The sequence below is a fragment of the Staurois parvus genome, unplaced genomic scaffold (genome assembly GCF_062004578.1).
Source record: "Staurois parvus isolate SC_StPar_1 unplaced genomic scaffold, SC_StPar_1.0 ptg002100l, whole genome shotgun sequence".
Taxonomy (NCBI): Eukaryota; Metazoa; Chordata; class Amphibia; order Anura; family Ranidae; genus Staurois; species Staurois parvus.
The window spans coordinates 40852-58722 of record NW_028319896.1 but is presented as its reverse complement, the minus strand read 5'-3'; the positions used below and the strand labels follow the sequence as shown (position 1 = coordinate 58722).

At 50.3% G+C, this 17871-nt stretch overlaps 1 protein-coding gene across 1 annotated transcript; it reads right to left on the bottom strand.

Annotated features, from left to right (window-relative positions):
- Positions 1 to 12315: 12315 nt before the first annotated feature.
- LOC149432811 (uncharacterized) lies at positions 12316 to 14375 on the bottom strand. The gene is made up of 2 exons (XM_089664921.1): positions 13849 to 14375; positions 12316 to 12489 (listed from the first exon to the last, which is right to left on the bottom strand). Exons 1-2 carry the CDS (start codon positions 14338 to 14340, stop codon positions 12316 to 12318), a joined length of 666 nt encoding a protein of 221 aa, XP_089521047.1. The 5' UTR covers positions 14341 to 14375.
- Between the last annotated feature and the right edge of the window lie 3496 nt (positions 14376 to 17871).

The following is a 17871-nucleotide window of genomic DNA, read 5'->3' as shown; positions in this document are numbered from 1 at the left end:
CACACCAGCAGTGTGAGGAGACCTGAAAGTGGCACATGGCAGAGTGTGGCGATGGAGACAGCAGCAATGGGAGGCCGTACAGGGACCCATGACAGACTCTGGACCTGGCAGCAGCATGAGGAGGCGGTATATAGGGGCCTATGGCAGATTAGGGGCCTGGCAGCAGCTATAGGAGGCCCATAATCTGCCAGCACCCTATGTCAAAAAATTCAACACACCAGCAGTGTGAGGAGACCTGAAAGTGGCACATGGCATGAGACACTGTGGACCTGGCAGCAGCATGAGGAGGCGGTATATAGGGGCCCATGGCAGATTAGGGGCCTGGCAGCAGCTATGGGAGGCCCGTAATCTGCCAGCACCCTATGTCAAAAAATTCAACACACCAGCAGTGTGTGAGGAGACCTGAAAGTGGCACATGGCAGAGTGTGGCGATGGAGACAGCAGCAATGGGAGGCCGTACAGGGACCCATGAGAGACTCTGGACCTGGCAGCAGCATGAGGAGGCGGTATATAGGGGCCTATGGCAGATTAGGGGCCTGGCAGCAGCTATGGGAGGCCCGTAATCTGCCAGCACCCTATGTCAAAAAATTCTACACACCAGCAGTGTGAGGAGACCTGAAAGTGGCACATGGCAGAGTGTGGCGATGGAGACAGCAGCAATGGGAGGCCGTACAGGGACCCATGAGAGACTCTGGACCTGGCAGCAGCATGAGGAGGCGGTATATAGGGGCCTATGGCAGATTAGGGGCCTGGCAGCAGCTATGGGAGGCCCGTAATCTGCCAGCACCCTATGTCAAAAAATTCTACACACCAGCAGTGTGTGAGGAGACCTGAAAGTGGCACATGGCAGCGTGTGGCGATGGAGACAGCAGCAATGGGAGGCCGTACAGGGACCCATGAGAGACTCTGGACCTGGCAGCAGCATGAGGAGGCGGTATATAGGGGCCTATGGCAGATTAGGGGCCTGGCAGCAGCTATGGGAGGCCCGTAATCTGCCAGCACCCTATGTCAAAAAATTCTACACACCAGCAGTGTGAGGAGACCTGAAAGTGGCACATGGCAGAGTGTGGCGATGGAGACAGCAGCAATGGGAGGCCGTACAGGGACCCATGACAGACTCTGGACCTGGCAGCAGCATGAGGAGGCGGTATATAGGGGCCTATGGCAGATTAGGGGCCTGGCAGCAGCTATAGGAGGCCCATAATCTGCCAGCACCCTATGTCAAAAAATTCAACACACCAGCAGTGTGAGGAGACCTGAAAGTGGCACATGGCATGAGACACTGTGGACCTGGCAGCAGCATGAGGAGGCGGTATATAGGGGCCCATGGCAGATTAGGGGCCTGGCAGCAGCTATGGGAGGCCCGTAATCTGCCAGCACCCTATGTCAAAAAATTCAACACACCAGCAGTGTGTGAGGAGACCTGAAAGTGGCACATGGCAGAGTGTGGCGATGGAGACAGCAGCAATGGGAGGCCGTACAGGGACCCATGAGAGACTCTGGACCTGGCAGCAGCATGAGGAGGCGGTATATAGGGGCCTATGGCAGATTAGGGGCCTGGCAGCAGCTATGGGAGGCCCGTAATCTGCCAGCACCCTATGTCAAAAAATTCTACACACCAGCAGTGTGAGGAGACCTGAAAGTGGCACATGGCAGAGTGTGGCGATGGAGACAGCAGCAATGGGAGGCCGTACAGGGACCCATGAGAGACTCTGGACCTGGCAGCAGCATGAGGAGGCGGTATATAGGGGCCTATGGCAGATTAGGGGCCTGGCAGCAGCTATGGGAGGCCCGTAATCTGCCAGCACCCTATGTCAAAAAATTCTACACACCAGCAGTGTGTGAGGAGACCTGAAAGTGGCACATGGCAGAGTGTGGCGATGGAGACAGCAGCAATGGGAGGCCGTACAGGGAACCATGAGAGACTCTGGACCTGGCAGCAGCATGAGGAGGCGGTATATAGGGGCCTATGGCAGATTAGGGGCCTGGCAGCAGCTATGGGAGGCCCGTAATCTGCCAGCACCCTATGTCAAAAAATTCTACACACCAGCAGTGTGAGGAGACCTGAAAGTGGCACATGGCAGAGTGTGGCGATGGAGACAGCAGCAATGGGAGGCCGTACAGGGACCCATGAGAGACTCTGGACCTGGCAGCAGCATGAGGAGGCGGTATATAGGGGCCTATGGCAGATTAGGGGCCTGGCAGCAGCTATAGGAGGCCCATAATCTGCCAGCACCCTATGTCAAAAAATTCAACACACCAGCAGTGTGAGGAGACCTGAAAGTGGCACATGGCATGAGACACTGTGGACCTGGCAGCAGCATGAGGAGGCGGTATATAGGGGCCCATGGCAGATTAGGGGCCTGGCAGCAGCTATGGGAGGCCCGTAATCTGCCAGCACCCTATGTCAAAAAATTCAACACACCAGCAGTGTGTGAGGAGACCTGAAAGTGGCACATGGCAGAGTGTGGCGATGGAGACAGCAGCAATGGGAGGCCGTACAGGGACCCATGACAGACTCTGGACCTGGCAGCAGCATGAGGAGGCGGTATATAGGGGCCTATGGCAGATTAGGGGCCTGGCAGCAGCTATGGGAGGCCCGTAATCTGCCAGCACCCTATGTCAAAAAATTCTACACACCAGCAGTGTGAGGAGACCTGAAAGTGGCACATGGCAGAGTGTGGCGATGGAGACAGCAGCAATGGGAGGCCGTACAGGGACCCATGAGAGACTCTGGACCTGGCAGCAGCATGAGGAGGCGGTATATAGGGGCCTATGGCAGATTAGGGGCCTGGCAGCAGCTATGGGAGGCCCGTAATCTGCCAGCACCCTATGTCAAAAAATTCTACACACCAGCAGTGTGAGGAGACCTGAAAGTGGCACATGGCAGAGTGTGGCGATGGAGACAGCAGCAATGGGAGGCCGTACAGGGACCCATGAGAGACTCTGGACCTAGCAGCAGCATGAGGAGGCGGTATATAGGGGCCTATGGCAGATTAGGGGCCTGGCAGCAGCTATGGGAGGCCCGTAATCTGCCAGCACCCTATGTCAAAAAATTCTACACACCAGCAGTGTGAGGAGACCTGAAAGTGGCACATGGCAGAGTGTGGCGATGGAGACAGCAGCAATGGGAGGCCGTACAGGGACCCATGAGAGACTCTGGACCTGGCAGCAGCATGAGGAGGCGGTATATAGGGGCCTATGGCAGATTAGGGGCCTGGCAGCAGCTATAGGAGGCCCATAATCTGCCAGCACCCTATGTCAAAAAATTCAACACACCAGCAGTGTGAGGAGACCTGAAAGTGGCACATGGCATGAGACACTGTGGACCTGGCAGCAGCATGAGGAGGCGGTATATAGGGGCCCATGGCAGATTAGGGGCCTGGCAGCAGCTATGGGAGGCCCGTAATCTGCCAGCACCCTATGTCAAAAAATTCTACACACCAGCAGTGTGTGAGGAGACCTGAAAGTGGCACATGGCAGAGTGTGGCGATGGAGACAGCAGCAATGGGAGGCCGTACAGGGACCCATGAGAGACTCTGGACCTGGCAGCAGCATGAGGAGGCGGTATATAGGGGCCTATGGCAGATTAGGGGCCTGGCAGCAGCTATGGGAGGCCCGTAATCTGCCAGCACCCTATGTCAAAAAATTCTACACACCAGCAGTGTGAGGAGACCTGAAAGTGGCACATGGCAGAGTGTGGCGATGGAGACAGCAGCAATGGGAGGCCGTACAGGGACCCATGAGAGACTCTGGACCTGGCAGCAGCATGAGGAGGCGGTATATAGGGGCCTATGGCAGATTAGGGGCCTGGCAGCAGCTATGGGAGGCCCGTAATCTGCCAGCACCCTATGTCAAAAAATTCTACACACCAGCAGTGTGAGGAGACCTGAAAGTGGCACATGGCAGAGTGTGGCGATGGAGACAGCAGCAATGGGAGGCCGTACAGGGACCCATGACAGACTCTGGACCTGGCAGCAGCATGAGGAGGCGGTATATAGGGGCCTATGGCAGATTAGGGGCCTGGCAGCAGCTATAGGAGGCCCATAATCTGCCAGCACCCTATGTCAAAAAATTCAACACACCAGCAGTGTGAGGAGACCTGAAAGTGGCACATGGCATGAGACACTGTGGACCTGGCAGCAGCATGAGGAGGCGGTATATAGGGGCCCATGGCAGATTAGGGGCCTGGCAGCAGCTATGGGAGGCCCGTAATCTGCCAGCACCCTATGTCAAAAAATTCAACACACCAGCAGTGTGTGAGGAGACCTGAAAGTGGCACATGGCAGAGTGTGGCGATGGAGACAGCAGCAATGGGAGGCCGTACAGGGACCCATGAGAGACTCTGGACCTGGCAGCAGCATGAGGAGGCGGTATATAGGGGCCTATGGCAGATTAGGGGCCTGGCAGCAGCTATAGGAGGCCCGTAATCTGCCAGCACCCTATGTCAAAAAATTCTACACACCAGCAGTGTGTGAGGAGACCTCAAAGTGGCACATGTTTGAGGCATGATTCATGGCGGATTTAGTCAGTTGTGTCAGGAACTGGTGGTTTGAAATCCAGACTAATCCACGCCTGATTCATTTTCACAAACGTGAGTCTCTCCACACTTTGGGTGGACAGTCGTGTCCTCCGCGGATTTACAATACCTCCTGCCGCACTAAACACGCGCTCCGATGCCACGCTACTGGCCGGGCATGACAGCCTTTCAAGGGCAAATTCAGCTAGTTGGGGCCAAAGGTCAAGTTTCGTTGCCCAGTAGTCAAGGGGATTGTCTACCTCGGTTGGCAGGGTGCTGTCCAAGTAGGCCCAAGCCTGTTGTTTGAGGTCCTGCTCCAGGTCCACCTGATGCTGCTGCTGCTGCTGCGGCTGGTTAGTAGTTTCCTCACTGCGCTGGTGAAGAAAGCTACTCATCATCGACTGCAGACTGAGGCAGCCGCTGCTGGTGGAGCTGCCACTGCTCCTACCACCCCACCCCTCCCCTGCTGCCATGGCAGCGGAACGCTAGCGCACAGGGCCCACAGTGTCTGAGGATGGACGTTGGCGCACAAAGGCAGAGACCAACTGACTACATAGGTGGTTTTTATAGTACGTTATTTTGGCCTCCCTCTCAGCAGGTGTGAAAAAGGCCACCATTTTAGAACGGTAGCGAGGGTCCAACAAGGTGGACAGCCAAAAGTCATCCCTCTGTCTGATGGTTATTATTCGGCTGTCGCTACGCAAGCAACCGAGCATGCTATGGGCCATTTGTGCCAAGGAATGCGAGGGATTCCCTGCCTCCATCTCCACAGCATACTGCCACGGTGCGTCTGGGTCCTCTGTCTCCTCCTCCTCCTCCTCTACCAGATGCTCCTGCTCCTCCACTCCTGTCCGCTGAGTGGAAAAACCACCCATTTCACTCAATAATTCCTGAGCACAAATGTCCTCCTCTACCTCCTCCTCTTCTTCCTGTCCTGCCCCCACAGGGGTCATGTGGCGTTGAGATCTGTGCACCACGTCTACCGCACCCTGTTAACAGCATTTGTTCCAGGACGTGCAACAGAGGAATGACGTCGTTCATCCCATAGTCCTGCCGACTCACGAATAGCGTGGCCTCCTCAAAGGGCCTGAGCAAGCGGCAGGTGTCACGCATGAGCTGCCAATGGCTGACATCGAAGTTACACAGGGGAGTACCTTTATCCGCTTGTAACATCAGGAAATCGGTGATGGCCTTTCGCTGTTCGTAAAGGCGGTCTAACATGTGTAGGGTTGAATTCCTCCTTGTTGCAACGTCGCAGATCAGGCGATGCTGTGGAATTCCGTTCTGCCGCTGCAGCTCAAGGAGGGTGTGCTTTGCGGTGTAGGAATGGCTGAAATGCATGCAAAGTTTACGTGACATTTTAAGGATGTCTTGCAGTGGGATGGTGGATTTTAAGAACCGCTTGACAACCAGATTGAACACGTGAGCCATGCATGGCGCATGGCACAACCTTCCTTGACGCAGAGCAGACACCATGTTCTTTCCGTTGTCGGTCAACATGGTTCCGATTTTCAGTTTGCGCGGAGACAGCCATCTGTCGATTTCTCTGTTCATTACACTCAGAAGTTCCTCCCCTGTGTGACTACGTTCGCCAAGGCATACCAGGTGCAGAACAGCGTGACACCGTTGCGCCCTGCACATGTGATATGCCGGTCGGGTAATGGGACTTGGCACGGGGGTGGCGGCTGAGGACACGGCGGAAGAAGAGGTGGTAGAGGCGGACATCTTTGCCGGACCAAGGACGTGCAAACGTGGAGGCAAAAGCGGCGTGACCTGTCCAAGTTGCTGGTGCGGCTGTGACGGCACCACGTTCACCCAGTGGGCCGTAAATGACATGTACTGTCCCTGACCATAGTTACAGCTCCACACGTCGGCGCTGCCGTGCACTTTGGCAGAGACCGACATGCTCAAAGACTGGCCCACCATGTCTTCTACATGTGAATGCAGGGCTGGCACTGCCTTTTTGGCGAAGAAATGACGGCTTGGCACTCTCCACCGCGGCGCGGCACAAGCCATCATTTCTCTGAAAGGTGCTGAGTCCACCACTTGGAAAGGGAGGGACTGCAGCACCAGCAACTTGGACAGGAGGACGTTCAGCTTTTGCACCGTCGGGTGCGTGCTCGCAAACTGTTGTCTCTTGGAAACGGATTCCAAGAAAGACTGCTGACGGAATCCGTGAAGAGGAGTAGCAGGAGAAGGAGCATCTGAACGAGCGGAAGATGCCAACGAGCGACAACTCCCCTCAGCAGAGGTGTTGGAGCCTTGACTGGCTGATGGAGGGCGATTGACGTCGGGTGACGGAGCAAGTAACGGAGCGGGTGATGGAGCGGGGGCTGGGGCGGGCAGAACCGCCGTATCTTTATCACGGTTTTCCCAGGCCACCAAATGGCGACGCTGCATATGCTGCCGCAACGCTGTAGTCCCAACATGGGCCCCCTGGCCACGCTTGACTTTCTGGCCACATTGTCGTCATACGGCTACGTTTACTTCCTCGGGCGGCTTGACGAAAAATTGCCACACCGCCGAGTAGGAAACTTTGCCCCCGATACTCCTCACTGGCTGACTGCTGCTTCCTCCGTGCACACCGGCACCACTACTGGCCGTGGTGGTAGGCTGCAGTGGAGCTGGTGCTCTACTCCGTGGCCGTTTGGCTCCACTGACACTGCTGCGACCCTGCTGCTGTCTCCTGGGCAACCCACCGACTGTTTTGCTCGCTGCCAAGCTGCCACCCTCTTCTCCTGATGATGCGGAAGAAATTGCCTGATGACGACGAGGCTGCCAAGTGCGATCAACCTCCTCATCATCAAGTAGGGTCTCCGCCTCACTACTAGCCCCCTCGGCTGCGTCTGGGTCAGGAGACAGACCTGTCTCTAGACCGGCTACCGAGCCACTCTCCTCGCCACTACTTCTTCGCCTGGCTGCTGAAAAGGCGGATGTCTCCCCCCGTTCCTGACCACCCTCTGTTAGCTCTTCCTCACTGTACAGTGGGGCTGAGCCCACAGCATGCGATACTTCGCTTGGTGAGGGAACACCAAAGGACAGGGGCAGGTAGAGGACACGTGATTTCAGTGGGCTTGGTCCCGGGCCATGCCAACTAACGGTTGTGTCTGACGTACCCACCGACCGTTGGCTGTAGGTGTCAGAGGTGACCTGGGAAGAGGAAGACGACCGAGCCAACCAATCGACGACGGCAGGGTTGTCGGTGGAGACACGACCGCTGGATGACACCGGGAGCACTGGCCTCTGGCTGCGAATAGTGCTGCCTCGACCCCTTCCTCTGCTGCCACGTCTGCTCGCTCCTAAAACATTGCCTCCTCTGCCACTCCTCTGCATGTTGTCTGACATACTCTTTAATTAAACGATTATGTGTCCCTGAGTAACAATTCTGTGTCCCTGAGTAACAATTCTGTGTCTGTGCGAGTAACAATTCTGTGGCCCTAAGTAACAGTTCTGTGGCCCTCAGTAACAATTCTGTGTCCCTGATTAACGTTTCTGTGGCCCCAAGTAACAGTTCTGTGGCCCTCAGTAACAATTCTGTGTCTGTGCGAGTAACAATTCTGTGTCTGTGCGAGAAACAATTCTGTGGCCCTAAGTAACAGTTCTGTGGCCCTCAGTAACAGTTCTGTTTCCCTGAGTAACAATTCTGTGTCTGTGCGAGTAAGAATTCTGTGTCTGTGCGAGTAACAATTCTGTGGCCCTAAGTAACAGTTCTGTGGCCCTCAGTAACAGTTCTGTGGCCCTGAGTAACAATTCTGTGTCTGTGCGAGTAACAATTCTGTGTCTGTGCGAGTAACAATTCTGTCTGTGCGAGTAACAATTCTGTGGCCCTAAGTAACGGTTCTGTGGCCCTCAGTAACAGTTCTGTGTCCCTGTGTAACAATTCTGTGTCTGTGCGAGTAACAATTCTGTGGCCCTAAGTAACAGTTCTGTGGCCCTCAGTAACAATTCTGTGTCCCTGATTAACGTTTCTGTGGCCCCAAGTAACAGTTCTGTGGCCCTCAGTAACAATTCTGTGTCTGTGCGAGTAACAATTCTGTGTCTGTGCGAGTAACAATTCTGTGGCCCTAAGTAACGGTTCTGTGGCCCTCAGTAACAGTTCTGTGTCCCTGTGTAACAATTCTGTGTCTGTGCGAGTAACAATTCTGTGGCCCTAAGTAACAGTTCTGTGGCCCTCAGTAACAGTTCTGTGTCTGTGCGAGTAACAATTCTGTGTCTGTGCGAGTAACAATTCTGTGGCCCTAAGTAACAGTTCTGTGGCCTTCAGTAACAATTCTGTGTCTGTGCGAGTAACAATTCTGTGTCTGTGCGAGTAACAATTCTGTGGCCCTAAGTAAAGTTTCTGTGGCCCTAAGTAACAATTCTCTGGCACTCAGTAACAATTCTGTCTGTCCCTGAGTAACAATTCTCTGGCACTCAGTAACAATTCTGTCTGTCCCTGAGTAAAAATTCTGTGGCCCTAAGTAAAGTTTCTGGGGCCCTGAGTAACAATTATCTGGCACTCAGTAACAATTCTGTCTGTCCCTGAGTAACAATTCTCTGGCACTCAGTAACAATTCTGTCTGTCCCTGAGTAAAAATTCTCTGGCCCTAAGTAAAGTTTCTGTGGCCCTGAGTAACAATTCTCTGGCACTCGGTAACAATTCTGTCTGTCCCTGAGTAACAATTCTCTGGCACTCAGTAACAATTCTGTCTGTCCCTGAGTAAAAATTCTGTGGCCCTAATTAAAGTTTCTGTGGCCCTAAGTAACAATTCTGTCTGTCCCTGAGTAAAAATTCTGTGGCCCTAATTAAAGTTTCTGTGGCACTCAGTAACAATTCTGTCTGTCCCTGAGTAACAATTCTCTGGCACTCCGTAACAATTCTGTCTGTCCCTGAGTAACAATTCTCTGGCACTCAGTAACAATTCTGTCTGTCCCTGAGTAAAAATTCTGTGGCCCTAAGTAAAGTTTCTGTGGCCCTGAGTAACAATTCTCTGGCACTCCGTAACAATTCTGTCTGTCCCTGAGTATGAATTCCGTGGCCCTAACTAGCGTTTCTTTGTCCCTAAGTAACAGTTCTGTGGCCCTGAGTAACAATTCTGTGTCTGTGCGAGTAACAATTCTGTGGCCCTAAGTAACAGTTCTGTGGCCCTCAGTAACAGTTCTGTGTCTGTGCGAGTAACAATTCTGTGTCTGTGCGGGTAACAATTCTGTGGCCCTAAGTAAAGTTTCTGTGGCCCTCAGTAACAGTTCTGTGTCTGTGCGAGTAACAATTCTGTGTCTGTGCGAGTAACAATTCTGTGGCCCTAAGTAAAGTTTCTGTGGCCCTAAGTAACAATTCTCTGGCACTCCGTAACAATTCTGTCTGTCCCTGAGTAACAATTCTCTGGCACTCAGTAACAATTCTGTCTGTCCCTGAGTAAAAATTCTGTGGCCCTAAGTAAAGTTTCTGTGGCCCTGAGTAACAATTCTCTGGCACTCCGTAACAATTCTGTCTGTCCCTGAGTATGAATTCCGTGGCCCTAACTAGCGTTTCTTTGTCCCTAAGTAACAGTTCTGTGGCCCTGAGTAACAATTCTGTGTCTGTGCGAGTAACAATTCTGTGGCCCTAAGTAACAGTTCTGTGGCCCTCAGTAACAGTTCTGTGTCTGTGCGAGTAACAATTCTGTGTCTGTGCGAGTAACAATTCTGTGGCCCTAAGTAAAGTTTCTGTGGCCCTCAGTAACAGTTCTGTGTCTGTGCGAGTAACAATTCTGTGTCTGTGCGAGTAACAATTCTGTGGCCCTAAGTAAAGTTTCTGTGGCCCTAAGTAACAATTCTCTGGCACTCAGTAACAATTCTGTCTGTCCCTGAGTAACAATTCTCTGGCACTCAGTAACAATTCTGTCTGTCCCTGAGTAAAAATTCTGTGGCCCTAAGTAAAGTTTCTGTGGCCCTGAGTAACAATTCTCTGGCACTCAGTAACAATTCTGTCTGTCCCTGAGTAAAAATTCTGTGGCCCTAAGTAAAGTTTCTGTGGCCCAGAGTAACAATTCTCTGGCACTCCGTAACAATTCTGTCTGTCCCTGAGTATGAATTCTGTGGCCCTAACTAGCGTTTCTTTGTCCCTAAGTAACAGTTCTGTGGCCCTGAGTAACAATTCTGTGTCTGTGCGAGTAACAATTCTGTGGCCCTAAGTAACAGTTCTGTGGCCCTCAGTAACAGTTCTGTGTCTGTGCGAGTAACAATTCTGTGTCTGTGCGAGTAACAATTCTGTGGCCCTAAGTAACAGTTCTGTGGCCTTCAGTAACAATTCTGTGTCTGTGCGAGTAACAATTCTGTGGCCCTAAGTAAAGTTTCTGTGGCCCTAAGTAACAATTCTCTTGCACTCAGTAACAATTCTGTCTGTCCCTGAGTAACAATTCTCTGGCACTCAGTAACAATTCTGTCTGTCCCTGAGTAAAAATTCTGTGGCCCTAAGTAAAGTTTCTGTGGCCCTAAGTAACAATTCTCTGGCACTCAGTAACAATTCTGTCTGTCCCTGAGTAACAATTCTCTGGCACTCAGTAACAATTCTGTCTGTCCCTGAGTAAAAATTCTGTGGCCCTAATTAAAGTTTCTGTGGCCCTAAGTAACAATTCTCTGGCACTCAGTAACAATTCTGTCTGTCCCTGAGTAACAATTCTCTGGCACTCAGTAACAATTCTGTCTGTCCCTGAGTAAAAATTCTGTGGCCCTAATAACGTTTCTGTGGCCCTAAGTAACAATTCTCTGGCACTGAGTAACAATTCTGTCTGTCCCTGATTATGAATTCTGTGGCCCTAACTAGCGTTTCTTTGTCCCTAAATAACGATTCTGTGGCCCTCATTAACAAGTCTGTGTCCCTGAGTAATGGTTCTCTGTCCCTAAGTAACTTTTCTCTGTCCCCAATTATCGTTTCTGTGGCCCTAACTCTGTCCCTGTCCCTAGTACAGAGCGGTCTGCCTCTGTTCAATAACTGCAGGCAAATGAAGAATTCCAAAATGGCCGCTATTTATAGCTCGACCATTACACAGTGCTGGCTGGCTGGCTGCTGATTGGCTGATGCGATCACATGTAGTTGAGGAATGCATTATGGGTCAGCGCGCCTTGTCTGCGCGCCTTCCCAGACATCCCCGCTCCGTCGCCGCACATGTCAGCCGCCATTTTCTGAAAAATTTCGATTCGCGCGTCCGAATTAGGCTATTTTTCGGATTCGGCACGAATCGAAATTTTTCCGATATTCGACTCGAATTCCACTTCGGATACTTCGATTCGCTCATCTCTAATTGGTATCAGTGGAAGGAACAGTGCCCCAATGTGGGGGCCAATTGGAGGACTTGTGCCCCATTGTTGGTGTCAGTGGGAGGAAAGTGCCCCATCATTGGTATCAGTGGAAGGAATAGTGCCCCATCGTGGGGGCCAATAGTTAGTATAGTGCCCCATCATGGGGGCCAATGGGAGGAATTGTGCCCCATCGTTGGTGTCAATGGGAAGAATTGTGCCCCATCGTTGGTGTCAGTAGGAGGAATAGTTCCCCATCATTGGTGTCCGTGGGAGGAATGGTGCCCCATCATTGGTGTCAGTGGGAGGAATAGTGCCCCATCATTGGTGTCAATGGGAAGAATAGTGCCCCATCGTTGGTGTCAGTGGGGGAAATTATGCCCATTGTTGGTGTCAGTGGATGAAATACTGCCCCAAGGGCCTGGCAAAAGCAAGCAAAGGCCCGCATCTGGCCCCCTGGTTGCAGTTTGGAGATCACTGGTGTAAATCATTATGCAGGTTACACCTGACGGCTTATGTATGCGATACGAAGTTAGTCCTTAGCCATAGTATTGGTAGTTGGAGTAGTAACTTCGACGATATTTCATAGACAGGGCGATCCAGCAGATGTGGGCTCCGATGCCCAGGACAAGGGCTGCCATGTTCAAGCTGAAGGTTGTTCGGGAATAATGTGCTGCCAGGGTGGAGTCTCTGCGTCTCACGGCATCCCGCGTCTGTAAAGAGGAAATTCAATTCTTAAAAAAATGAATATCAACTGTATGTACAGCACCCTGCTGGCTCCTCCCACCAGCCACGATCTGCCTGCATGGAGAAACACAGAGACCCAGTGATGACTTCATTGGGTCCAAAATAAGGTATGTAACCCCTTGCCTACAGGACACTAACCTGCCCCCCCCCCCTTCCTGTCCTGGCCAATTTTCAGCTTTCAGTGCTGTTGCACTTTGAATGACAATTGCACGATCATGCAACCCTGCACCCATATTAAATTTTTATCATTTTTTTCACAAAAATAGAGATATCTTTTGGTGGTATGTTATTCACCACGGGGGGGGGGGTGATTTTTTGCACTATAAATGAAAAAAGAGCAGAACATTTGAATAAAAATGTGTTTCTTTCAGGGGCAGACTGACAACTCATGGGGCCCCCAGGCAATAGGGGATCATGGGGCCCCTGTGTCCTTGCCCAAACTCAAAAAAGCCTATGAAAAAGGTACCAGGGGCATCTCATGGTAATTTTTCTCCTTCACTGATGTGCGTTGATGAGGCTGCTCTGATAGGCAGCACTGATGAGGTGGCACTGATGATGCTGCACTGATATGCAGCAATGATGGGTATGGATAGGTAGCACTGATGGGCACTGATAGGCGGCACCGATTGGCACTGATAGGAACTGATAGGCAACACTGATGGGCGGCACTGCTGGGCACTGATAGGCAGTTATGATGGGCACCACTGACTGTTGGCACTGTATTTAGTTTGTGTCATTGGACACAGTTAATCATGTGGAAAAAGGCCGTAGGACACAGCGATCATAGACAGTGCCGGGTGCGTGCCGCTGGGGGCGTGCAGGGGGAGCACAGGGGGCGCATTATGGGAGGATATCATATGATGCCCTCTGAGATCTGGACAACTGCGCTGTAGCCATCATTCAGCTATAGCGTGGTTATAAAATGGGTAATAAATATGGAAATCAATCCTCCTCTTCTCAGGTCCCCTGGTGGCAATCCTGGCTACTCCCCCCTTGCCGAGTGCCCCCATAGCAAGCTGTTTGCTATGGGGGCACATGTGTGTGCTCACTCCCAAGCCAGCTCTGTGTATCCATAGCCCCGTCACCTATTCCCTCCCTACTGGCTGTGATTAATTGACAGCCAATGGCTCCTGCTGCTGTCTCTGAGCCAATGAGGAGAGGGAAAGCCGAGAGATAAGAAGATAAGAAGTTATCTGCATTCATATACTATAATCAATTTTTAAAAACTAATATTCCCATTACCAATAAATGAATAAATATACATTGTACTTTATATAGAATGTGTTCTGTGCCTTATAAAGAAGGCGCCCTTGCCGTGTGCCTACCTTAGATGAGAATACAACGGCCACAATCCCAAGAATGAGGTTGCAGAAAATCAGGTTCATGACAGACCAGGCAAAGTAGTCTTTGTAAGCCGGCTGGGGAAGGACCATCACGTTGGGTTGAGTCGTTACAATGACTCCAGGTTGAGGTTGGCTACCACAGTATGTTGTTTGTACGATGCTATAGATGGGAACCTGATTGGGAGCATGGACTAGTAGGCCAGATGGAATGAAAGGGTAGCCCTGTGGATTTGGAGAGGAGCCAGGAGGATTGGGAGAGTAGCCGGGTGGATTGGAAGAGTAGCCGGGTGGATTGGGAGGGGAGCCAGGAGGATTGGGAGAGTAGCCGGGTGGATTGGAAGAATAGCCCGGTGGATTGGCAGAATAGCCCGGTGGACCAGATGGACTGGGAGGGTATGCTGGTGAGCCATCAGGATTGGGTGGATAGCCAGCAGAGTAAGCCGGGTTGACAGGATTAACCTCTTGCCTATTCATTTCATTGATGGAACCAATGTCTCTTTCCAGAAGATCTGGTATTGACCCCAAAGGTCTAGTGTCTGCAGACCACGGCACCCAAGTCTTCTTTCAGTGCCGGAGTTTGGTGTCTGCTCACAAGTGGATAGAACCGATTCTTGTATATTGTATTATGTACACGTAGTCCTCAGCCCCACCTTTCTTTGGTCAACATACGGCATTGCCAAACACCTATCACTGTAGAGACTTGACTTGGATAGTGGCACAGAACAAAAGAGGGATTAATCGGGAAATACGTAACTGTTATTCCAATATCAGAGCAACCTAACAAACTGCAGAGGAAATTACGGGCTCCGAGTCATTACTACAGATCATCGCCAGAAGCTTGGCCTGATGTCCTAAAAACTGTCTGAATTGTAGTGAATTGGTTCAAAATGAAGATAATCTTGTATAAATGACGCAAATGGCACGCTCCAGAAGGTGTGACCACCACCTACTCAGCGCTCTATAGAAAAATCCTAGAGAGATGACAATGGTGCATGTATGTTGATTTCCACTCACCGGCCACTTTATTAGGTCCACCTTGCTAGTACCATGTTGGACCCCCTTTTGCCTTCAGAACTGCCTTCATTTTTCATGGCATAGATTCAACAAGGTGTTCCTCAGAGATTTTAGTCCACATCGACATGATAGCATCACGCAGTTGCTGCAGATTTGTCGGCTGCACATCCATGAACTCTCGATACAAGGCAGGATGGATCCATGCTTCCATGTTGTTTACGCCAAATTCTGAAGCTACCATCTGAATGTGGCAACTGAAATCCAGACTCATCAGACCAGGCAACGTTTTTCCAATCTTCTATTGTCTGATTTTGTTGAGCCTGTGCGAATTGTAGCCTGCAATTCCTGTTCTTAGCTGACAGGAGTGGCACTTGGTGTGGTCTTCTGCTGACAGGAGTGGCATCCGGTGTGGTCTTCTGCTGCTGTAGCCCTTCTGCTTCAAGGTTGGACGTGTTGTGCGTTCAGATATGGTATTCTGCATACCTTGGTTGTAACAAGTGGTTATTTGAGTTACTGTTGCCTTTCTATCATCTCCAACCAGTCTGCCCATTCTCCTCTGACCTCAACAAGGCATTTTCCTCCACAAAACTGCCACTCAATGGATATTTCTCTTTTTTGGACCATTCTCTGTAAACCCTGGAGATGGTTGTGCGTCAAAATCCCAGTAGTTGCCAATTTATTTTCCGAGTCGCAATGTACAGTATAAAAGGTTATATACAGCTTCCGAGAAAATGATAGACATAAGCGCGGTTGACGTGATCAACTGATCGAAAGAGACAAACGGACATTGTGCAGGATTGTGACCCGGAATAAGAAAACAACTGCTGAAAAAGTGACTGCAGTGCTCAATCTCAGTCTTCAAAAGCCCACGTGTGGAGGGAACTCCATAAGCAAAACATTCACTGGCGAGATGCAATTGTGAAACCACTAGTGACCGATATTAATGCTCAGAAGAGGAGAGAGTGGTGCAACACCCATAAATGGCGGACTATCGATCAATGGAAGACTAATATGGTCCAATGAATTGAGCTTCACATTGTTCCCAACCACCGGACGTGGTTACATGTGGCCAACGCTGTCCCAAGCTTACCACCAGGACTGTCTTGTGCCAACGGTAAAGCATGGTGGTAGCTCAGTCATGGTTTGGGCAGCCATATCTTGATATTTCTGAAAGCCCCATCATCACCTTGAAAGGTAGAGCCAATTTTGCCTGACCATGTGCACCCCCTTCGGGTGGTTTCCTGAAGACAGCGCCATTTACCAAGACGATAATACTCCAATTCAGACACCTGGTGTTGTCAAATCGTGATTTGACAAGCATGCAGACAAATTCTTGCACCTTCCCTGTGCGTCGCAGTCACCGGACCTCAATATCATAGAGCCACTATGGGCAATTTTGGAGAACAAGGTTCGGGCTCATTTTCCGCCTCCAGCATCTCTGTGAGAACTGATACAATTTTTGCATGGAGAGTAGTATCAGATTCCACCATCCAAGACTTATATTTGTCAATTCCCAGGAGAATTCAGGCCATTTTGGATGCCAAACAAGGTCCAACACCATAATAATTTTGTTCTTTTACTCGGCGTTTCCATCATTTTGTCTAACCCCTGTACATTCCACATTAATAATTATGCTACCAAAATTAGTGTGTGCTGCAAATTGCCTCCAGCATTGTTTCTTCTTGCTGGAGGCCACCATTTTGCTGAAGCCAAGATCCTCTGAGCAGCAGTAAATCTTTAGGCTGTCGGCAGATCTGTCTCTATTTTTTTTAGAGAGAGTAGAACAACTGAGCATGTGCAGAGCAGGGTGAGACAGCGTATTACTGGACTTTAAACTGTGTAGGCACCAGGGGTGGACTGACAACTCATAGGGCCCCTCGGCAATAGGGGACCATGGGGCCCGTCTCCTTGCCCAAACTCAAAAAAGCCTATGAAAAAGGTACCAGGGGCATCTCCTGGGGCCTCCTACTGACCCCGGGCCCCGGGCAGTGCCCGAGTTTCCAAATGGTCAGTCCGCCCCTGGTAGGCACTTATTTTTAATGGTTTACAGAAATATATCTGCAAAAGGGGCCAACATAACGTGATTTATCAGGACTTCATTTTCTGACTTCACTTAATTAAGGCCGGCCATACATGGGTCGAAAATCGACCAATTTTTCGTCTGAAAATCGGACCTAAGAATAATTGACCAATTTTCACTCTGTTAGTGGGGTCAATGGCACCAGCTGATTTTTGTGGTTCCTCCCCGTTTTGGCATTTTGGAAAATTCGTGAAAAACGGCCGATTTTCAACTCAATGATGGTCAAATCGTACGATCGTTTTTCCGAAAAGAATATGCGCCATGAGCCGTGACCTGGGAGGAACAGAAGTTTTGCCTGTGTTACGGGTTGAACTTTATGACTCGGTCGGCCGATTTTCTAAATCAATGATGGCGCCATCGGATTACCGAGAGAACAACGTTTCCAATTTTCGGATGAGGAATTCGAAGCATGTATGGCCTGCATAAGGCAGATAATACATGTAGCAGCTACTTCCTGGAATCCATCTGCCCTTAGGTTAGGCATGCAGGCAGGAGGGTGTGCTTAGCTCAGAAAACCCTTCTTCCCCTCCTGATGATTCCTGGGATGTATGACATAATTTGCCTAGGCAGGAAACCAGCATGTAAGGTAATAAATAAATAAATAAAAAAGTTTAAAACAAGTAAATATAAAATTATTTCCCAGCTAATAACTAATAATAACAGCATAAAAATAGTCAAAAATAGTAAAAACAGTCAATGTTGATTGAGAGAGTGAAGTTCTGCTTTAAAAGGTTTTAGTGATTGCATTCACATCTACTTTACTGAAAAGCGGAACCCTCTTTTTTTTGAGTTCACATTGAGATCAACATTTGTTACAGCAAAAGATACTGTATTTCAACAATAATTTTCCTGAAAAAAAAAGTTACATTGTTGCTATTCAATGTATAGAGACTTACAAATGTATAAAGAGG